At 34.5% G+C, this 25,243-nt stretch overlaps 1 protein-coding gene across 40 annotated transcripts in view; it reads right to left on the reverse strand.

Moving 5' to 3' along the window:
• Positions 1-25,243, reverse strand: part of ZEB1 (zinc finger E-box binding homeobox 1) — a 189,670-nt gene that overhangs the window by 11,374 nt on the left and 153,053 nt on the right. For 18 of the 40 annotated variants that reach the window (XM_025396149.1, XM_025396143.1, XM_025396147.1 and 15 more), the window contains 4 exons: positions 22,924-22,983; positions 16,018-16,179; positions 7,569-7,771; positions 3,719-3,824 (listed from right to left, as the gene is read on the reverse strand). In XM_025396149.1, the coding sequence (XP_025251934.1) occupies positions 3,719-3,824; positions 7,569-7,771; positions 16,018-16,179; positions 22,924-22,983 (531 nt within the window). Of the gene's footprint in view, positions 1-3,718; positions 3,825-7,568; positions 7,772-16,017; positions 16,180-22,923; positions 22,987-25,243 lie in introns of all 40 variants that reach the window. The other 22 variants (XM_025396142.1, XM_025396146.1, XM_025396159.1 and 19 more) reach the window with 4 other exon arrangements.

A 25,243-nucleotide genomic window follows, 5' to 3' on the forward strand; every position in this document is an offset into this window, starting at 1 on the left:
CCCTATCCTAGTTTGTCCTGATGCCACACAGAACAAGTGTAACTTTTCTTCTCAAGTCAAACCTTCAAATGGATCAAGAGCTGCTTTATGTATTCTTAAACTTCTCTTATGTAGGTTAAATATAGCTAGGTCCTTCAAACATTCTGCACAGGATGTGGTTTTTAGAACCCTTACCTGCTTGTTAACCCACCTCTGGAGATTCTCCAATTTATCAATATTTTTCCAATGTGATGCCTGGAATAGGATTCAATTCTCAAAATACATCAGACAAAAGTTTCCAGTGAGGGTAAAACAAGGAATATACTCTAGTATATCTCTATTTTAACACTTTTAATTACTTGATAACATTTTTACATGAACTACATGCTTATTTTCCTTCTAGAGACACAGACTTCTAGATAATACAGACTATTTCATTTTTTAAAACAGGGAGACAGAGAAGAATGGTAGGTAAGGGAATGACTATGGGTCAGGATGACTACATCACAGCCCTAGCTTTGCCATGTACTACCTGAGTGACCCTGGACAAGTTAATTAAGTCCTCTGAGCCTCAATTTTCTCATCAGTAAAAAGAAGAAAATAATAAAATCTACTGCATAGGTTTATCCTGTGGACTATATGAGTGAATGCATACAAATAACTAACATGTGGCTGTACATAGCTAAGGGTCCAATAAGTGCTAGTTATCATCATTATTGTTAAAAATTATCTTGATATTTTATCATTGCCAGAAAGAAGTTTACACAACAATTATTCTAAAGCCAAAGTCACTATATTTGTTATAAAACTCCTTGTTTCTAGCTTCATAGCTTTATAGTTTATAGCTTAGGCATATCACCTAATTTATCTATCGAGGTTAGGGTTTACAAATAGTTTAGCCTGAAGGTTACATCAGGAAGTTTTACTACTCAACGTTTGGTATGCTATGTATAATGACTTTTTTTTTTTTTTTTTTTTAAATGGCTGAGGTGGGTGTTTGGCTGCATCTGATATAAAAATTTTCCAGGCAAAAATTACTAAGACCACGGAAAATTATTTTTGGGGGTTGGATCACAGCCATGTGCAGGTGTTCTTTTGTCTCTAATCTGAGTGGAGGTCTGGTGGCCTTTTCCTCATGAGAGCTCAATTCCTACGTGAAGAATCAACTAATTATCAACACACATGGTTCGGCATAGGGTCATGATCAAAATTTTTTGGGTACCAGTATTTAGCAACAATATAGGAAATTTTAGGGGGTATAATTTTGGATCCTGATTCTTAACATCTTTTAAAAGTCATGTGAAAAGAAAGTTATGGAGGTTTCCTAAAGGATATTCAGCTCATCCATTATTAGATATTCCAAGCAGAACTTTTCAAACTAATTGTGGTGAACGACCGATTGGTTTTGTTTGGTTCTTTTTTAAGTTTCCAATCTACTGTGGACCAGAATTTTATAAAATATAGTAAAATGTCTCAAAGTCTTGGTATAATAAATGCTAAATGCTTACTCTCATTTTCTGTACTTATCTCTTCAAGAATGAGTAACACATGGTTTGCAGACTGGTACCAATCCTGAGCTGACACTTTGGGTAGCCTTTGCTCAAAAATCTTCTCTTGGAATAAACCAGACCATCAGAGAGCTGTGTACTTGAACTGCATCTACGTGGTCACCCTGGAGCAATGCTTTTCCTAAATCGCACTTCGGTGATCTATGACTGGCTTCTATTGAATAATCTGATTTTAAAAAGAAACCCTATCAAATTCTCTGCTGTGTTATTTTAAGAATATTTCTGAGGATTACATAACTTCTGTTTTGTTCTTTTCTCTTTATGTTGTTCCAAGGAATAACATTTTCTATGGACTTGGTATCAGGAAGGAGTAGTCCTTTTTCTAGCAACTGATCTTTTTTTTTACTTACAGACACCCTGGGTCTTGGTTACTGATTGTCGTTTTCTTACTTCCTAAACCTTAGAGCTTAATTTGTGGTCTACTTCCAGCATACGTATGGCATTTCTCAGCATTCATTTTTCCCCCCACAATTTACTTCATGTTAGTCTTTCTTAATTTTTCTTACATATTTTTAAATTAAAATTACTTGCTATGGTAAAGGTATACAAGCTTCACATTCGATGTTTCAAAAACAAGACAGAAATAAGTACATAATGAGTGGACAGTGCAGAGTACAGTGGGAGCTTTGTGTTCCATGATCTGGCCTAAATTTGCATTAGCTTTTGAGCAGTAGCAGCATACATTCAGCTCATATTAAGCTCTGGGCCATTCAAATTTACTACTTGATTGAGACTGATTTTTAAATACCAATGCTTAACTTTCAACTTCTTATTTCTAGACCAGTATTTCAATCCTTGTTCTGATTTATACTTCCCAACTTTGTATTATTTATAGATCTGATAAATTTTCCTCTACGACTGCACTATGACAAAATGAATATGACTCATTATATACATGAATCTTACTGTTAGCTTTATCTTCCTTCCTCTGCCCTGATTTCAACATTTAAAAACCCCTCTTGAAATTAGCTATATCTCTATTAACAACTTTAAATCATCTCTGGTAAGAAGGTAGGTTGTTAAAATATATTATTATTGATAAAAACTGTTCAATAGCCTAGGAGCTAAGAAATAGGATATTGTGGCAGGCTGCAAAAGACAACCTCTACTTTTTAGAAACATTAATCAATGTGTGAAAATAAATGTTTTGGTAAGGATCTTGGTTTGAGCATTTTCAAGTGGTAACTTCAGCACATTTAACACTGAGGGTTAGCTTTAATGAGCAATACAGTAAAACTTTTAGAAACGCAGTTCCAAAATAAAACATAAATATCACCAACTACGCTTCACAAAGCTATCCAACTATACTTTTTTTGTAAGAAGATGTTTGTAAAATGTAAATGTCAATACATAATTTTCACAAAATAAGCAATGTGTGAGCACCCATAATTTCCCATTCATGGTTAATAATTTTTGCATTAAAATTATTTAAATCTAAATAACATATCAAAATTTATTAGATGAACAGATTTCATAGCGCATCATGGGATGCTAGAGAGTTTTCCTTTTGTGCTTCTGTTCAAGTAGAGTCTCCAAAGAAATGTAAACATAGCTCTCTGTTTACTCTGAGTTCCTAAAATAGACACAACACTTTCATCACATAATAGTATTAACCTTGTAAGTAATATAGAGAATGACATGGAATAGACAGGTGAAGATGGTGGGTGAGCACATTTTTCTTTTAGATTCTCATTAATGCTGTAATCCTTTCACCCCCTCTCATTGCCTCCATATCATCTCTCCAATATTTTCTAATCTTGAGTTCCATTTCTACTTCTCTCAAATAAAGGACATCCTTCACTTCCCTATTTTCTTGTGCAAATCGTATCTCTATACTCTCTTCCATTCCCCTGTTAATTGTGCAAAGGAGGCAATGACATTTACATTCATCAGAAAGTTAACGTGTTTTCAGGTTGTACTTACTAAAACATGCTATATTATCTTCTCATTAGGAAATGTGGAGTATGTCATACTATATTAATTTGATATACTTTAGTCAAAGGTTAAGACTCTAATAAAACAGAAAATAAACATACAATTTCTCCCTATTAGTGTATGCCAAAAGAAATGCAAGGAGTTTCTGATCATGTACATAGATCACATGTTACGATATTTATTTATTACCACATATGCTGATATTCAGGATGTAGAAAGAAAAAAAAAATATTTACCACTGTGAATTCTTAAGTGCTCTTTTAGGTGGTGTTTGTATTTGAAAGCTTTTCCACACTCAGTGCACTTGAATTTACGATTACACCCAGACTGCGTCACATGTCTCTGTAAGAAAAGAATTGGTATTTTATTTGTAAAGCAAAAGATTTTTAGACTAAAGAACATCCAATCTGCTAAGAGTAACATTTTTGTGAGCCTGATGGTTGTTTTGTTCCTTAGAGACCTCAAATTGCAGCAGTCACAAAAATCCACCTCTTGAAATTACTAGCAGTTGTAGCAGTCACAAAAATGTAACTCTTGAAATTATTACCAAAAAGGATAGTGACAGTGGGGACAGAATTTGATACAGAAAAATATCAACTTTCTAAAGTATCAGAGTTCATCCTTTATTAAGCAATATGCAAAATTAGCAAAAATAAAGTAATATATACTTTGCTAGGAACTAGAGGTTAATTTGTTTGCATTCCAATTCATAGATATAGAAATCACATCCACAAATACTGAATAACCTGTTTAAAACTCACTCAATAGAACAAGGTCCTGAAGAGAAGACAGGCTTTTCCCTGTACTTTATCCTGTCTTTTCCATTTGATATTTCCAAAAATGTACTTTGATGATTAAAAAGATACTTCTAGTTTTTTCAGCCAAATGGGGATTATTATAATAGCTTTCTGTCTGGTTTATCAAATTCCCATTTTCACATATTTCAAATGTATTCTTCATACCTAGATTAATCTTACAAAAGCACTGCTTGAATTGAATTCTATCAACTGCTGCTCATAAACCGCTGAAGGATCCCCATTAACCCCTCAATAAAGATTCCGAGTCTATAGATTCCAAGATTTTAGTCCCTGAGTTTCCAAGATGATTTTTCACCAGTTTTGTATGACAAGTCCATGTCTCAGTCATTTGCGAGCCATGGTTTCCTGCACACATATTGCTCCTCTTTATCTTTTGGCTTTGGCTTACATAATTCCTTACTCCTTCACTGTGTTTTCCCATAATTTTGACTACTTAGATTCTACCCATCCTTTAACGGCTTAACTCAACTACTGCTTCATGCTCTCCCAACTGGAATCTCCCTTCCTTTGCCTTTTATACAGGAAGGAAAGAGAATTAGTACTTACTTTGAATCAGGTCCCACTTCATTAAAACCCATGACTTAAAATACCAAATATATGGTGACAACTCCCAAATTTGTATCTCTAAACCTCTCCCCTTAACTCCAGACTTTTACAACCTACTGCTTCTTTGATATTGCCAGTTGGAAGGTGATAGAGATATGAAACTTTACATGATTAACACCAAACTCTTAATTTCCCTCCTACAAGCCAGCCCCTTCTCTAGTATTTCCCATCTCTGTGAATAGCACTCTCATTCATTTGGTTATAGCTTAGGCCTTAAACTTTGGAGTTATTCTTGATTACCCTCTTACTCATGTACCCTCACCCAATCCATCAGCAAGCATATGAACATATTCTGAAGCCAACAATCTTATTTATCTGTCTGCCACCAAACTCTCTGGCCTAGATTACAGCAAAAGCCTCTAAATGTTCTCCCTGCTTCCATTCTTGTCTCTCTTATCTATCATCCAACAGTCAGTGTTCCCCTAAAAATAAAAATTAAAAATTCCAGGATCCTTGGCAGGCTTCCCCACTGCACTTGAGAATACAATCCAAAGTCTTTATCTTGGCCTACAAATCGGCCTATAATATGTAGCCCCCAGCGCCTCTCTGGCCTTACCTTTCTCCCTTTCACACTGGCCTCTGCTGTTCTCAGGGTGTGCCCGGCAGGTTCTGGCCTCAAGGCTTTCTTACGTTTCACTGTTTCCTCTGACTGGAATGCCCTTCTCCAATATTCCATGACTGGCTTCTTAACTGTATTCAGATGTCCCATTCTCAGAAAAGTCTCCCTTCTCTGTGAAACCTAGCAGCTTTCATCATTTTCTATCCTCTTATCCTGCTGTATTTTTCTTCATAGTACATATTATTTTATTTCTGTTTTATATAATCTACTAATGTATGGTCCCTACTATCAGGGACTTTCTTTTTCACTACTGTGCCTTTAACACCCAGAAGAGGGCCTCACATATAAAAGAAATGCAAATGTTTGTTGAATAAATAAGTTAGTAAGACTTGAAAATGCTTGTTAGTCACAGTATGATTCTCAAGGGCCAACAAAATACACAGTCTACCTTTTAGTTTGCTACCTTGCAAACTAAATTGTTTCCAAGACCTGTTATATTTCCTCACATTACTGGTCCCCATATTTATCACAGCTCCTTCCTGACCTTAGTCTGACCCACAGTTTATATGTAAATCCTACCACGTTTGCACCCACTGGAAAAATCATCATAGAATTGGTTTTCATGCTCATTAAATATTTTGGAGTTTGTTTTTATAATGGCATATTCTGCTTTCACCACCAGTTCAATCTGTCCTCTCCTTTTACGATGGCCCTTGGAGTAGAGGGAATATGGTGGCAGCAGCTCAGGATGGGTCTGCTTCCTGAATGTCACGTGAGTAGGCTCTTTCCCAAGCCTTGTCTACACCGTGGCCACATCAGAGCGCTAAGGTATAAAACATACTCTTCTGCTGGTCTGTGTCTGATAAGACTCATTAATAGGGGCACTTAGAAGGAGACGGTGTTTGCCTTCAGTCATCCCTTCTCTGTATTAATTTCATCCTTCTCTTGGAGCTTTTACCTGTTTCAAGTGCTCCTTCATGGGCTTATGGACCATTAACCTATAAAATCTTGGTTCTATTCTCCCTGATTGCCACCCTCTTCTTCTTATCTTGTTATCATGAGTACTGTTGCCAAAGTACTAAGGAAATAGGTTGACTCTGCTCAGTCATTCTTTTTCTGTTACAATTTTTTGTTGTTGTTTGTTTGGCCTAGCCATCACCTTAGCAAATGGTCTAACTTGTTCTCTATGGGATATGTGACACATATTAGGTACATCCATAGGACAGAGTTCAGGTATGTAGATATACATCATTCTTTGATGTAAGAAACTGGAAATATGCCCTAACCCCAACATATACGCTCACAAACCCTGTGTGGTTGAAAATTTATTTAATTTTTAAAGTTACAATTAAGGCAGTATTAATTTCATTGTTGATGGTTGATAGTTATGAGGACCTTGTAAAAGAACAACTACTGATAAAAGCTTTCTTGACTTTAATCCTAAATATAGAACCAGCAATTTAAATGTAACTTACAGTTACAAAACAGTCTTGGTTTATACTCTAAAAACTGTGGCACAGTGACATAGAAATAGAATAAACCATATAAAAATTGAGTTTTCAGAATAAAAAAATCTAAACTTCAGATTTTTAGAGGAGGCAACTCCCTTTACTATGGCAGAAACCCCCCCCCCCAAAAAAAAAACCCCACAGTAGTTTATACTGAGAATAAATAGTAACTGGTTCAAAGAAAATTAAACTTTTAAATTTGACTTTCTTGTTAAATTTGGTTAGTAAAATGTGGTTTATATAGTCAGCATTTATTTTTCCTACACTGAACATTTTAATAGAATGCAATTTAAAATCTTCTAAACTTGAAGAATTATCTGTTATGGCATAAGCAAAATAATTAAGTCAAGATGGAAAGGGTCTTATCTGAAAAAAATACTGAGTTACCTCTAAAATAACGTTCATATGTGGTTTTTAATCTCAGGAATGACCGGATAACTCAAATAAATAATCATTTTCACTTTTATAAGGCTGCAGATATAGCACTGTTTAGTACATTCTTTTAACGTTTAAATATATTAAAATCCTTGCCTTCCATTGAGGGCTGCGTTGTCAAAATCTGGAAAGTTAGTGAACTCTCAGTCATTGCACTTACTTGATCTCTTCCTGATTTATGTGATGTCATGTGACGTTCAAGTTGGGTTCTGTATGCAAAGGTGTAACTGCACAGGGAGCAACTAAAGTTATCTTCGTTCTTTTCATGACGATATTTAATGTGTTCTTTCAGAGAGGTAAAGCGTTTATAGCCTCTATCACAATATGGACAGGTGAGTAACTGTGAAAATGCATCTGGTGTTCCTGTAAAAGAAAGATCATATATTTTAAACTTAAAACATTCAGAATATATTACCAAAGTTTCCACTGACTCCCTATGCTATGTTCCAGATATTGTGCTACCCATTTCATATTTGATCCTCAAAACAATACAATGATACTCACCTCTATTTTATAAGAGAGAGAACACTGGTGCCCAGGAAGGCTAAATAACTTAAAAGAAAAGTCACAGAGCCAGAAAATGATGAAGTCAGGGTTCAGATACGGGCTGTCTGACCTTCAAGTCCCATATTTTTCCCTAAACCATAATTCTTCCCTTTTGTCATGTGATTAGCCAGAAAAGAAAACAAAAGTAAAATTAGAATGTAGGTTGCCTTTGTAAGTGTATACAGATTAAAGGGGAATTGTGCTCTACAACAGGGTCTACTGGTAACAATGGTATGTATCATTATTTATTTAAGGTTTATTCCTCTGATTTTGAAAATGAAACTACCAAGTCATTATCATCAGAGGAAACAGTACACAGACTGTTTCCAAGAGCCCCTTGCAGGTAGGTGTGGCCACAGGACTGAGTTCAGACCAAAAAGGAAGTGTATAAGGTGGGGAAGGAAAGACTGATGGGGGCCAGATCTAGGCCTGCTACATAAACACATCCCATGCATGACCCTGCTTATAATTTCCCCTATTGAAATACATTGGCAAGTCTGCTATATAACTGTGTATGTATGAATATATATAGCTTTTAGAAAACAAAGGCATTCTGAATAGAGTTTACTGAATGGACTTTATTTTTACACTTGGAGCTGTCTAAGCCTGACAATCCTAAAATGTAGTGTTTTGCCAATTAATACTATTTAACTAAGAGTAGTTTTCCATATTTGATATTTCTTCAATGAAATAAGTTACTAAGTGATATCTTTTTGTAAATATCATCTCTATTTTCATTTTGAATTCACTATAGAAAAACAAACCACCAAAGATAATTTCATAAAATCTCCAAGTGCTTTCTAAACATATACTCCTTTATTAAGTCCATATAAATCAAATGTCTTGCTCAAGGACCAGCTAGCAAATAATAGACTGAGCACCTGAATGTTAAACAGTTGGTCAAACATGTTGAGAGAGGGGCTTCAAGATGGCTCAATAGAGGCATCTAGTACTCACCTTCTCTACAAGGAAAAACCAAAATAATGAGTAGATAATCACACTTCACATAGATCATCTAAGAGAGAACACTGGAATTCAACAGAAAAGTGACAGGAAACACCTCAAGTAAGGAAGAAGGAAGTGAAGCAACCTGCAAAGGCTCTCCAATGCAGGGAAAGAGTAAGTGAGAGACGCCCAGGGGTCCACATTCCCACCATGGACTCCTGCAGTCCTAGCCATGGGAGACCCCTTGATCATTGTGGGCTCTGAGACTAACACAGGGAGGTACCTGGAGGCCACATGACAATGCTGCTCCGGAGAGGGAGCTTATGCTGAATCTGTATATCCCCTGAGTTCTAAGTAGCTACAGCACAGCACTATTTTGAGAGCCCAACCCCCAGCAGACTACATCCTGTTCTGGGACCCAACAGCTCCTTCATCTTCACATGCCTGGAGCCCCTCTGACATACCTCCCTTCACAGCCACCACTGACGCTGGTTGCGGCTGCTAAGGATGAAGTGCAAACCATTGAAAGTGACCATATTTCCCCCCAGCAGAGGAGCTGCAGACATTTTTACATGCCCTGAGGACAGACTTCCCAACAGACTGCTGCCACTGTGAGCTTCCACCGCTGGGGACAAAGTGCTAGCCACTGGCAGTGACCCCAATTTCCTCAGCAGTTGAGCTGCCATGCATTTATAAGGGACCTGAGGACAGGCTACCCCATCACAGCTGCTGTCTGGGGCTAAAGCACACATTTCCCAGCTCCCTCCCTATGGCTGCTGCCACTGAGAGCAACCTTGCCCTCCCCAGTAGGAAGGCTACAGTGCAAACACTGATGTCCTTACCTGAGCACTCTGCTGGTGGCCTGGGATCATCCTGCCCCTGCCATGATAGCCAGTGCCTACACACACCACCAAGGGGCCTGAGGACAGGTCCATCTGGCCCAGCTTACCTCCTCCCCAGTTTCCGAGGCTATTCAGGGACCTGGGGGATCACCCAGCCCAGTCCAACACTGTTGCCACCTGAACACTCCTCCTGGAGGCCTGAGGTTGGCTCCACCCAACTTGCTACTATCACCACAGCTGGCATCCTCCTGCATGCACCACCAATAGGCTTGGGGACTGACTCACCCAGCCCATTGCAGTCACTGCCAACACCAGCGTGAATCACTAGGGAACCAGGGGGTTGTCCTGCCACTGCTACTGCCATTGACCAAGTGACATGCACTGCCCAGGAGCCTGAGAACCTGCCTACCTGCCCCGCTTAGCACTGCCACTAGCAGCACCCAAGCAAGCCACCTGGAGGTCCAAGGATCAGCCCACCTGGACTTGCTAACACAAGGTGTCAGTGAGCCACCCTGTGGTCTAAGGACAGGTACCATAGGCCCGTTACTACCACGACTAGGACCCAAGGAATGTTCCACCTGGCATCCCTGTCCCAGCCAAACTTCACCTCAGCCTCCACTAACAATTGCACCATAAGCCAACAAGGAAATCACAGACCCTACTCACACTACTTATAATCAGATATATCACACAGAAATTACACTACCACATATACCCAGAATCAAAGCCAAAGTGCCCTACTCAACCAATGAAAGCAAATCCAGAAAACTAGAATAACTGACTATTATACCAGATGTGTAGATATCAAGGTAAGAACATAAGAAACATGAAAAAGGAAAGAAAATGACAGCTCTAAAAATACAGTAATTATCCAGCAACAGATTCTAATCAAAATAAATTTATGAAATCCTGGGAAAAGATTCAAAATAATGATCTTATAAAAGCTAAGTGAGATACAAGAAAACACAGAAAAGCAACACAAAGTAACCAGAAAAACAAATCAGGATATGAATGAGAAATTTACCAAAGAGGTAAGTTTCATAAAAAAGAACTAAACAAATTCTGGAATAGAAGAATTCATTGAATGAAAGACAAAAGATATCTGAAAGCTTCAGCAACAGACTAGGTCAGGCAGAAGAAGAATTTTAGAACTTGAAGACAGGTCTTTTAAAATAACCTAGTAAGAGAAAAAGAGAATTAAAAAAATGAACAAAGCCTGCATGACAGTAAGAAACTATAAAGCAACCAAATACTCCAATTTTTGATGTGTTATAAGGCAAAGAGGAAACAAAAGGGATAGAAAACCTATTTAATGAAATAATAGCCAAAAACTTCCCAAGTCTAGCAAAGGATTTAGACATCCAGATACAGAAAGCTCAGTGAATCCCCAAACAGATACAATTCAAAAAGATTTTCTCCATGGCACATTATATTCACTGTCAAAAGTAAAAGACAAAGAGAGATTCTAAAAACAAGAGAAAAGTGTCCGATCACTTGTAAGGGAACCTCCATATGACTAACAGCAGTTTAGCAGCAGAAACTTTATAGGCTAGGAGAGAAAGAAATGATATATTTGTTCAAAGTATTGAAAGAAAAAAACCCTGCCAGCCAAGAATCTCATACCCAGAAAAATTATCCTTCATAAATGAAAGAGAAATAAAGTCTTTCCTAAACAAGTAAAAGCTGAGAGAATTCATGACCACTAGACTGGCCCTACAAGAAATGTTTAAGGGAGTCTCATCCCTGGAAGTGACAGGAAAATATCTACCATAATGAAAACACATGAAAATATAAAACCCACTGGTAGAGCAAGTACAAATAAGAAAGAGAAAGAACTCAAATGTTACCACTACAGAAAACTATCAAACCACAATAATAATCAGTAATAAAGGAACAAATGATATACAAAACAACCAGAAATAAAAATAAAATGACAGAAATAGGCTCTAACATATCAATAATAATAACCTAAATGGATTAAATTTTCCACTTAAAAGATACAGATTGGCTGAATGGATAAAAACTATAACCCAGCTATGTGCTGCCTACAAGAAATTCATCTCACCTGTAAAGATACATATAGAGTGAAAAGTAAAGGGACAGAAAAAGATGTCCATGCAAATGGAAACCATAGTGAGCAATAGTAGCCATAATGAGATAAACTCCTAAATCCAGTAAACAAAACAGTATAAGGGGACAAAGAAGGTCATTAAATAACGACAAAAGAATCAATTCAGTAAGAAGATATAACAATTCTTAACATATATGCACCCAACACTGAAGCACTTGCTTATATAAAGAAAATATTATTAGATCTAAAGGGAGAGAGACTCTAATACAATAATAGTTAGGGACTTCATCACCCCTATCAGCATTAGACAGATCATGTAGAAAGACACTTAACAAAGAAACACTGAATTTAAACTGCATTTTATACCAAATGGACCTGAGACACTTACAGAACATTTCAACCAACTAAAGGATACACATTCTTCTCATCAACATACAGAACATACTCTAGACTGTATGTTGGGACACATGACAAGTCTCAAACAAATTTTTAAAAACCAAAATCATATCAAGTAGCTTTAGACCACAAAGTAAAACAACTATAGATTTTAATAATAAGAGGAACTTTGGAAACTCTACACACACATGAAAATTAAACAACATGCTTCTGAATAACCACTGGGTCAAGGAAGAAATAAGGAGGAAATTTTAAAATTTCTTTAAATGAAATTAAAATTAAAATTTATTTAAATGAAAATGAAAATCAAAACAGAACATACCAAAACCTATGAAATATAGCAAAAGCACTACTAAGAGGAAGTATATAGCAATAAATACCTACATCAAAAAATAGAAACATTTCAAATAAATAATCTAACAATGTGCCTCAAGAACCTAGAAAAGCAAGAACAAAGCAAATCTTAAGTTAGTAGAAGGAAAGAAATAATAACAATCAGAACAAAATAAATGAAATGGAGACTAAAAACCAACACAAAGAACAAAACAAAAAGTTGGTTTTTTGAAAAGGTAACAAAACTGATAAACCACTAGCTAGACTAGAAAAGAACAGAGAAGATGCAAATAAAAAATGAAAAAGAAGACTTACAAATGAAACCACAGAAATACAAAAGAGACAATTATGAACAACTATACATGAAAGAACTGAAAAACCTAGAGGATATGGATATTCTGGACACAGACAGCTACCAAGATTAAATTAGAAAGAAACAGAAAACCTGAACAGACCAATAATGAGTAATGAGATTGAATCCATAATGAATATCTCCCAACAAAGTAAAGTCCAGGACTGGAGGGGTTCACTGCTGAATTCTACCAAACTATCAAAGAAGAACTAACACTAGTTCTCCCCAGACTATTCCAAAAAATTGAAGAGGAGGGAATTCCCCCTAATTCATTCTGCAAGTCCAGCACTATCTTGATACCAAAACCAGAGAAAGATGAAACAAAAAAGGAAAACTATCCAGGTTAATATCCCTGATGACAATAGACACAAAATCCTCAACAAAATATTCACGAACTAAATCTAACAGCACGTCAAAAAGATAATGCAATATGATCAAGTGGGATTTATCCCATGGATGCAAAGATGGTTCACCTGCATATACTAAAGGCCATATATGACAGAACCACAGCTAACTTCATACTGCATGGAACAAGCTGACAGACTTCCCTCTAAGAAGTGTAATCAGAAAAGGATTTCCATTCCTTCACCACTCCTACTCAATACAGTATGGGAAGTCTTAGCCAGAGCAATTGGGCAAGAGAAAGAAATAAAAGGCATCCAATTTGGAAAAGATGTCTAACAGTCTCTCTTTGCAGACTATATGATCTAATATCTAGAAAAACCTAAAGACATGACCAAAAAACTCTGCAATCTGCTAAATAAATTGAAAGTTGCAGGATACAAAAATCAACATAAAAAATCAGCAGTGTTTCCATACACCAATAATGAACTAGACGAGAAATAAATCAAGAAGACCATCTCATTTATAGTAGCTACAAAAAAGTAAAATACCTAGGGATAAATTTACCCAAGGAGGTGAAAGACCTCTTCAAGGAAAACTACAAAATATTGATGAAAGAAACTGAAGAAGACACAAGTAAATGGAAAGATCAGAATTAATTAAAATGATCATATTGCCCAGAGCAATCTACAGATTCAATCCAATCCCTATCAAAATATCTATGTCATTTGTCACAGAAGTAGAAAAAACAAACCTAACATTTTTATGTAACCACAAAAGAATATAGCCAAAGCAATCCTGAGCAAAAAGAACAAAGCTGGAGACATTGCACTACCTGACTTCAAAATATAATACAAGGTACAGTAACCAAAACAGCATGGCATTAGTATAAAACAGATACACAGACCAGTGGAAGAGAATAGAGAACCCAGAATTAAATCCACATTATTAACAGCCATTTGATTCCGACAAAGGCACCAAAAACTTACACTGGGAAAAGGACATACTCTCCAATAAATGGTGCTGGGAAAACTGAATATTAACATGTGAAGAATGAAACTGGACTCCCATCTCCACCACATACAAAAATCAACTCAAGACCAATGAAAGACTTAAACATAAGACACAACACCATAAAACTACTAGAAGAAAACACACAGAAAACACTCAGGACATTGGGGTAGGCAAAGATTTTATTGCTAAGATCTCCAAAGCACAGGCAACAAAAACATTTGACAAATGGGACTATATTAAACTAAAAAGCTTTTGCACAGCAAAGGAAACAACAGAGTGAATATCTGCAAACTACTCATCTGACAAGGGACTAATATGAAGAATATATAAACTACTCAACAGATTAAGAAAACTCAAATAATCCTATTGAAAAGCAGGCAAAGGACATGAATAAACATTTCTCAAAGGAAGACATACAAATGGCCACAGATATATGAAAAAATGCTCACCAACACTAATCATTAGAGAAATGCAAATCAAAACCACAATAATATATCATTTCATCCCAGTTAGAATTGCTATTAAAGACAAAAACTAATGAATGCCAGTGAAGATGTGGAGAAAAGGGAACTTTTATATATTATTGGTGGGAATGAAAATTAGGACAGTCACTGTGAAAACAGTATGGAGATTTCACAAAAAAACTAAAAATAGAACTATTATATGATCCAGCAATTCCGCTACTGGGTATTTATCCAAGGGAAGTCAGTATATCAAAGAGATGCCTGGATCTCCATGCTTATTACAGTACTATTCACAACAGCAAAGATATGGAATTAACCTCAGTGTCCATCAATGGGTGAAGAAAATGTGGCATATATGCACAATTTAATACTATTTGGTTATAAAAAGGAATAAATATGTAAACAAATGTTGTGGATATGACAGAATACTTCAAAATGCTTTATTAGCATTTAATTAGATTACACTAAATATCTGAAAGTAATGAATAACAAAATCAACAACTAATTCTATAATTCAAACTGTTTACTAATTCAGAATGGTAGTTCCTCAATTTTTAGATTGTACTGTGTGGACTTGACGAACTTTAAAAGGTTTAACCTTTATTAGAACTACATAATGGATCATTTCTTTAGATTTCATTGTTTCCTTTCAGTGAGGCTTTTTGAAAGCCTTTAGTCACATAAAAATTTTACATAAATACATATATATTTTTAAATTTTGTATTTCCCTTTCAATTCTTTGATAACCTACTTTCTTCTGGTGAACAATAACATAGTCTTTTCCTCCAAAACTGTAACACAGCCTATTTCTTCTCAGGAGAGTCTGAACACATTTTTATTGCATTTTCCACACTCTGTACACTGACTATTCATATCAGAGTGGAATAAGGCAGATTCAGAAAAACCACTGTCTCCAAATTAGTATGTTCTTGTACAAAGCAGGCAACCATATTTTTATTTGCTACAAGAAGAGTGGGAAAGAATCAAAGGGCAGTAAGGGTTATTCTAGTTCTCGCTTCTACTGCCTACTGCCATGTAAGTAAATGGAATTTGATGTCCAGACACTGTTCTAAGCATTTCATATGCAGTGGCATTACTACCACAATACATGAGCAGCTAATAATTTATTACTGTGTGGTCACCATAGTGTTCCATTAATGAAACGGACTGCTCTCTATAGGCACCTGTAATAAAGTCTGGTCCTCAAGAATGTTCCCAATAGTAGAGCAAGTTCCCATAGTAGAATGGTAGAAACAACAATCCTTTAAACAGGGAAAGAAACACAGTTGTTAAGATCCATTTACCATTTTCATCATGACCACTGGCTTCTGGTGTGCCCTGCCTCTGGTCCTCTTCAGGTGCCTCAGGAAAAATGACAGCAGTGTCTTGTTGTTGCAGAAACTCTTCAACATTAGGATCATGGTTTTGCTCATTTTCTGCATCTGACTCGCATTCATCATCTTTTACTAAAAAAAAAAGCATACTTTTAAGAAAGCAATCTCACCACTAAGTTATTACAAAGGTTTTCTAAATAAGAAATTATTTATGTTGAGAGAACATGTGATTGTTCTTGAATCTGCAGAAAATATTTCTTGAAAATTAAAAATGAATTCCACTCATTTTGTATCTACTAAGATATCTCTTTGCTTTGTAAGTTTAAAGTGTTATAAATGTGTGAAATTCTCACAGTATCCCTTTTAAATGTTAAAGTCATACTTCTATTGCATTTTACTAATAAAACACAGAGAAGGCAATATAGTTGACTGAATTATTTCTCAATTAATGATAAAGCAAGAAAAAAACTTTAGTTCTCAAAGGTCACCTTCTTAGCAACCTATCATATCACAATATTTATTTAAAGTTGGACAATAGACAGCCCCTTATCTGTGGCTTCATTTTCCAAGATTTCAGTTACCTGTGATCAGCTGCAATCTGAAATCAGGTGAACACAGTACAAGAATAATAATCTGAGAGAGAGCGAGGGAGACCACATTCATATACCTTTTATTACAGCATATTGTTATAACCATATTTTATTATTAGTTTGTTGCAATCTCTGTATAAAATTTATAAATTAAACTTTATCATAGGTATGTATGTATAGGAAACAGTATAGTATATGTAAGTATTTATTTCAGACACTTGATGGGGGGTCTTGGAATTTATCCCCCATAGATAATGGTAGGGGGGGACTGTACTTTAAATCTGGATCATTCTCACATAAACCATTCTGACATTCAGTTCAGTTATATGATTTCTTAGAACATAGTTTTTAATAATCACCTATAGTTAGAAGGATTTCTAATAAGCATCAAAGGGTATCAAATCTATGAAAACTGTTTCTTAGCTAAACTAGTATTCATATAAAACAAGGCTATTCTTTCTTTATTTCTGCCTCAGTAAATGTTTAACTGTGGGATTAAGGCAGAGGCAACTTTTCTTGAATTAGAAAGGCTTATGCTTTGAGAAGGTAGCCCAGAGTGCTGCCAAGTTTCTACAGCAGTATTGCTGTACTACGGTTTTCCTCCATTTCCTCCACTGGCTCCAGAGGAGGGCCTCTACTCCATGCTGGTAACTGCAATGCCTTAGTATGGCTCCCAAATGCCGCAGGGATGACTTCTTTATAGACTCTGACTGAACTGTCAGGTCTAAATTTGTAAAACAGCACTTCCCAGCAGGCTGACATTTGGCCAAATTAAAATGGGGATATATGGGCATCTGTTTGTTTGATGGTTATTAAAACAATCTTGCTAAATCTCCTGCACCGTAGTGGTAACTGAACTCATCAGGGTGACTGCTGTTTAAAACCTGAGAACCAATGACAGTAACAAATGGTGACTGTAATTTTTTTCCCTACTTCTCAATAGCTATCAATTATTTAACATTTGCTACATACCAAGAACTGCATTATTTAGTTCATGTCAGTAGTTACCAAACTGGGATTACTGGATCCAGAGGTAAGTGAAGACTTTTAAAAGGTAAGCTGGACTGTTGGTTTTAAAGGAATCAACTCCCAGATCCTCAACTTCCATGTAAACTCTTTTCTAGCATCCTTGAAAGTTCTTCTCCCTGCTCTCCCTTTTTCACAGTATCCCTTGTTCTTTCTTAAAAGAAAAAAAGAGAAAAGGCATATTCCTCTATCCATCCATGACATGATTATGGTACACTGCTTGGAGTGTCAAGTCCTCCTGGGTGCCAAAGGAGTAAAGTTCAAAATACTGATTAGGGAAAGCCTTCTTTACTGACAAATAAAGGCAACATAGAATCACTATAGGTTTTCTGGTCTTCCCTGTTTACATGAATTTCTATTAGGCATAAAGCACAACTGAAATGGGGGTATACTGGTCCTGGTTGGGACGCCGAAATTAACTATATAATATGACCAGAGGGAGTGAGGGTAATCTTCCCTTAATGACCCTAACTATTATTTAAAAATTCATTGCTCTTCAGGAGACTGATAAGAGCAAAGCAAATAATATTCTCAAACATCATTCCTAGGATTTGTCATTAGGTAGAACAATAAGCAGTTCTGAAGAGCCAAAGCAGAACAAATCAGTGGCATTCTTTTCAAAGCAACTTCAATTTCTTAAATTTAAACTAGATAAAAGTCATAAATGAAATTGACATATTATGTGATTTCTTACAGATTCCATGTTGAGTTGCTAAGAGTTAAAATTATTTTTATCAAATTATATAAAATATTTATTTCAATTAAGCAATCTCCATCTTATATTTTCTACATCCTAATAAAAATTATAAGTGTGCTAGCTGTTGGAATTAGTTTTTAAATAGTATACACTTTTCAGAACTGCATGATCTGTATTTTATATATGAATTTTGCTACTTCAATAAATTCTAGCTTTCCTATACATTGATTAGGTCTAAAGGTACACAGTTGGAGATGAAGATTTTTTTAACATACAAATTAGATTAGATCTATATAATCTTAATCTTGACTTTACTACTTAGTATTAGTATAAGATGTATTTACTTATACTTTATGTTTTCTTCATTATTGATAATTTCTTTTTTTTTTTTTTTTTTTGAGACTGAGTTTCACTCTTGTCGCCTAGGCTGGAGTACAATGGTGCAATCTTGGCTCACGGCAACCTCCACCTCCTGGGTCCAAGCGATTCTCCTGCCTCAGCCTCCCAAGTAGCTGGGATTACAAGCGTGCACCACCACACCTGGCTAATTTTTGTATTTTAAATATATCCTTCATACACTTCCTTATTGAGATTTTTATAAAATTCCTCAAAATATGTATTGTCAACACTGAGTTCAAAAAATGAAAAAATGCTTTTTTTCCTGACTGAAAGTAAGTCTGAATCGTCTGGCTGGTGTGATGTTGATAACTGGCTTTGCTGGATAGATTATTGGAAATTTTCCAGAAATTGGGTGAACTAATAAGGTATTGTTCAAAATACAGTTCACATAATAAAAGTGTTTTTCATGAAAAATATACTGGTAAAAGATACTTAAATTAACCATATTTCAGTTTCCTCAATCATTTCTGAATACATTAAACAAAGTGACTGTGAGAAAAAAAATTTTTAAAGCCCAAAACAGATATCATTAGTCTTTTGATAAATAACTATTGGTAAAGTCTTTCTGGTATATGTCCCAGAAAATGAGGGAATAGATGATTGTAATGACTGGGAAATAAATCTTTTTGCAAGTTAGATGGCTTTAAATTTTGGTTTTCAACAAAATTGAAGAAATAGTTAATCAAAGTATAAGCTGACAGGACATTAAAATATTTTCATTGACAAATAACTTTTGACATTATGTCTGAAGACATATAAAAACTGAGCAACTCAGTTATAACAAAATTTTATTTCATCTTTTAATTTGAGAATAAAGGTACCTCAATGCTAAAAAAATAGAAACCAAATGATGAACACTTTTCCTTCTAGAAATAATATTAAGCTATTACAATTAATTACTATTTATGAAGTAATTTTAAAAATTAGCTCCTTTAATCTCATTTCTAGTAATGTTTTTCTTTAATAATTAAAAATTAAAATATACTTATGTTGTGATCAACTATGAACTACTAACAATTAAATGATAAATCCCTGAATTTTCTAAAAAACTAAGATCCTTGTGGTCCCTGGAAATTAGAAAGAAATTTTAATTTATACACATATTTTCCTTGTAAAGAAATACGATAGTTGATCAAAAATACCTTCAAACAGGAAATATATATTGGCATAAAATTCTATTAGTGTATATAGAATGGAAATATGAGCTCAAAAAGTAAACATTATGACCTAACATTTCTTACTCTTAAAGAGCATTTTCATATTTTTAAAAAAATCATAATAGGTATTAATATACTATGGGTTTCATATGTAATAGTGATGTTAAAATGTCAATGTTTTACGATGCCAGAAATTAAATTGTAACTACTGACATTTAAAATGAAAAATTTTATATGTCCATTAAGAAATTTGTGAGGCAGTATATAATCAGTTTATATCCTATAAAATTTATATACAGTACCTCTTAGGTTGTTGTAAGAATTAAACTAATTAATACATTAATGTACTTATTAGGAGGGTACCTGGTATGTAGTAAGTACTATGGAATTGTTAGCTATTTACGCCTTAAAGAAGTCTTGCAAGGTGAACATAATTTTGCAATTAAAATTTTTCTCAATAAAAAAATTAGGGTCAGAAAAAGTTTTCTGAGACCACAGAGAGAAAATGTATTACTGTTAGAGCAGACAAGTTGGTATTAGGTGTCAGGTATAAAATCTGAGCTCTTTCTATTAAACTACACTCTATCTCCATGAACCCACATTTACCAGGCCCAATTTCAAACTGAGACCAGAATTTCTGCAGCTTTTTAAAATTTAAAGTGTTGGGAAATGCACATCTTGAAAAGGTCAATTATAAATGTCCTGGTCTTTAGATGATAAACGTATATATTTAAATATTAGGGAGATGAGCAAATATACAGAGCATAAAAGGGTAATTGGGTTTTCTTTAAATATGACAAAACTCAAAATTGACAATCAAAGTATAGAATTAAATGACTATATACGTGTATTTGAGAGAGCAAATATTTAATATAAACACTAAATATTTTTAAATCAATCAATCAATCAATCTATTTTTCCATCCTGAATAAAGTGTCCTCAGGCTTCCTCTTATCTTTATCCTCCATGTTTGAAACTTTCTAAAATTATCAACTATATAAACAAAAAAAGGGATGCTCAGAAGGAACAAAGGATGTTTTAAATGAATTTTTTACTCTGAATACTAACTTCAGACTATAGTTCCTTAACTTCATGAGCTGCAAAATGAAGTCTGCTATAACAAAGATCCGACAACGTTCTGAACTAATGATGGCGACCGCTGTACAATGTTTTTACTCATTTTGTCAGCATATTATTCCCTAGAAGTCAAGAAAGTAACAAAAGCAAAGTCATGATGTAATTTTACAGTTTAACTGCTCAAAAGTCTCAAAAGTTAAATTTCCTTTTAAAGCTACACTCACTGGAGCTTTAATGGAAGTTTGCTTACTCCTAACTCCCCATGTTCCAGGTGAATAATGCAGCAGGGATCATCATTGTGTACATGGGGGAGATTTTACATTCCAGCAGCAACTTTTGTTAAACACAAATTTGAGAAGGTTACTCTGCCTTTCAGATGCAATTTTTTTTGAGGAAATTTACATACTATTCAGTACTTCAAACTGAAAGAATTCATTTATTTTTATAGTGAAGAACAGCCTGACAGATAAAATACTGTAAACCTGTGAGTATCTTTTTGGATAGCATTTTACCTAGAAGGGCAAGTAGTCTTCTGTAACTCTGGTAATATAAGTCATCAAAGTTTAACAACACTAGGTAAAAGTAAATAGTGTACTCTTATGTTTATTAACATTACTGTATTACTACTAACAAATGTCCAGCTTAAATATTTTACATATTCTATAGTTTAGCATTGCAAATATATGATAACAAGCATATCTGAAAAAATTATTCATGAAAGTTACACAGAACCAAGTTAGGGGCAAAACATAAAATCGTAGGCTATAGGCACCACAAATTATCACATACTCCATTATTATTTAATTAACCTGAAATTCACTTTTAATAACAGCACAAAGAGTTACTCTGTTTTACAGAAATGACTGACAAGTATAGGAGTGCTATTGTTTATATTATGAATAAAAATCTAATCTTGACACTTTTAGGCCATGAACCGTACCTCATCTTACCTAATGAAAGATAAAATTTGTAAGCCTTTATGGAATACTCCTAAAATGCACAGCAAAGTAAAAAACAAATCTATAGATGATAACTCATAGAAGAGAAGGAAAAAGAAAATGTAATGAAAACTATATGACAGAAATATCTAATTTATGGTTGAATATACAAAGTACAATTATACTACGTTTAAGTATAATATTGTGAGGAAATGTTTTAATAATCTGGAATTCATTTTTGAAGTTTACATTTTAACAGTTCTGGCTCTACTAGGGAACACAATAAAAAGTGACTGGTATTATTATACATAAGATCTGATTTAATTTTTCCACTTACTCTTTTGCTTCTTAAATCTGATCTGAATCCATTACAGAGGAATAACCTTAAGTCTCAGGGAGTATGTACTTTTTAGTCACCTAAAAGCAAATTTCCTTGTTTACTATAATTCAACTTCATTTTACCCTTTTTCAATCACAGAAAATTTAAGAAACATTTTTGATTCTCGTTTGCTGCAACATGTTCACTCAACTCATTAATATTCATGATTCTCATCTGATTTATAGATAATCCATATTTGCTTTGTCTATTTTCTTCTGCTTTTTGTCTTGTGGGCAATTCAAAGCAGACCCAGGTAACTAATAATGAAACTCAAAAGTTAGATCTGCATTTCTCTAACTTTGGTCAAAAACTTGACAGAAGTTCAAATCATCTTTCAAACACGTATTTTTTGGATTATCTGTAGGTTATACTCGTCATTCTTATAGAACAGAAAAATCTGCTACGTAATATGAATCTGTAAGTTACTCTGTATTTAAGGAATATTTACTTCTTTTTATGTAGTGCATCACACGCCTAAGTACTTAAACATTTAAGGAAGATAAGATAAAAGAGAAGGAAACGGACTAGATTCAGGACTCACAAATGCGAAATCAGTGACACAAAAGACCTTCTTTTAAAGGCTATGGTATGAAAGTAAGCTGCAGCAGAGTACCTGTACATCCTGCTTCATCTGCCTGAGCTTCAGGCCCCAGGATTTCTTGCCCTTCCTTTCCTGCTGAAATCAAAGAAGAAGAAATTAAAATAGATCTATAGTGTTCCTAATACAAATGAAAGACACATGTTTAAAGTTTTGGATATCCCAATTACTCTGATCTGATCATTACACATTGTATACATGTATCAAAATATCACATGTGCTCCCCAAATATATATAGCTATTATATATCAATAAAAAATTAAAAAAATAAATCCAGGTATCACAAACATTTTAACTTCCCAAAATCTGAAAAGGAAACTTTCAGTACAGATTATATTTAATTTGAATTTTTTCCTTTTATGAATATGGTAATGTGTCCTTGAAAAGTAAAGCTGTTTAAATAAATTAAGTGGACAGTCTTATCACAAAAATATCTTAGAGAAGTAAAAGCAGTACAGATTTAGATATTCTGGAATTATACATATTTTAGGATTATAAGCAAATTGGAATTTTAGTATTATTTTGGTAAAAGAGCTCTACCTATAGATGGTAGAATTATGTATTTTTATTTCTTCTCTAAAGCACAAATTCTATGTTCTAGGCACTGTGCTAGTTAACTTACTTCTTTTAAGCTTTGTAACAACATATTTTATAAGTTAAAAAACTTGAGGCTTGGAGAAGTTAAATAACTTGCCCATAGACACACAACTATTAGGTGGTAGAAATGAAATATAAATGCAGGTCTGATTGACTTCAAAGCCCACTTTCCATCACACTCTTGCTCATTTAACTAGGGTACCAGAAAACTAGAAAGAAGACTGGACCAAACGTTACTGTGCCCAAAGTAAACACCTAAGGCATTATGCTTTTTCTTTCACTTTATTCATTATTCTACTACATATGTTGATGTGTAGTAATCAACAATATAGTGCTACTAACAAATATTTTTAGATATCTGTCATCTTCCCTTGCTACTTCTACATTTATAGTGGGCTATCTGTAGCATTTCATACAGCATAGGTTCAGAATAAACATTTTGTATGATAAACAAATGCAAACTTTCTGGACAAGAAGTATGTTTTATATTTTCAGGTACATTTTATTTATTATAATAGTGTATTAAGAACACGTGCATATATGAAAGGCATGAAGAAGTTAAAAACTGTTCTTTTTCTAACTAGTAGCAGAGTATATGTCATAATTATGATCAGAATACTTATACGGTCACACCGAAATAGTGTAGTTATCTGCACCCTAATCAAATTGCACTGAATATGTCCGTCAAAAGTCTTGATTTAAATTTCTTTTAGGTTTGGTTGTTAAATTGAGAAATAGAGCACTAATCAAGTAAAATCTTTGCATCGCATTATAGCATGTATTTCCTTTAAGTGCCTTGGGTTATCAGGTGGATTTATTCAGCAGATTTTCTTTACTCATTAACTTTCATACTAGTACTTAAAGATGATCATATAGGAAAAACAGTCAAAATATGCACAAACCTCTTTAGATCAATGTAAAAAACACTGTTTTAAGTAGATAATGATGAGATTAACTTCTGCTGAAGTCTCATTTTATACTTTCCATCAGCAAAATGACAGTTTAAAGATTCTTGGTAAAGTGCTTACAAAGCTGTAGGATAAACATTAATGTTTGCTAAGTGTCTGCAAACCTCTAGCACCCCCTTTTTCTCGCTTCAATGTGTCTCCTTAAACTAAAATAATAAACAGTATGCCAACTGGGTAATTATATGATGGTAATATAGTTATTGATTATTGTATACTTATGTTCCTTATTCTTCTAAAATGAAAATCAAAACAGCCAGAGTTACTACCTGATAAGATGGAATATGACATTGATATTAAAGGTTAAAATGACATTTTTAGACGTTGCTAATTTTTCTACTTATAACTATTTTAGGAACTGCAATTTGATTAATTTATTTGTTTCTTCATTTCTTCATCCCCCCTTGGGATAAATTCTAGGCTCTTTAGATGAGTATTTAACATACTTCAGAATCTACTCCAAGACCTATTTTCCACAATTTAAAAACTAGAAGTCTATTTTTTTCCCTCATTATTGAGGATGGAGTTTTGGTTGAACAACTAAGACTATGGTGCCTAATGAAAACAGAAAACATTCTAATGTTGGCCTTCACTGCAAAAAAATGCTGCCTCGGTATAGGCTCCTTTCTGCATCAACTGTGGACTAGCATGAGTGTGTCTGCAAACAGGCTGTGCTAAGTATTTTTCAAGCAGCAGTATCTCTCATGTGTTCTCATCTTACTTCTGTGTAGGAATTAAAAAGGGGTATAAAGTAACAAAATCAACTTGTACGT

The sequence above is a fragment of the Theropithecus gelada genome, chromosome 9, assembly GCF_003255815.1.
Source record: "Theropithecus gelada isolate Dixy chromosome 9, Tgel_1.0, whole genome shotgun sequence".
Taxonomy (NCBI): domain Eukaryota; kingdom Metazoa; phylum Chordata; class Mammalia; order Primates; family Cercopithecidae; genus Theropithecus; species Theropithecus gelada.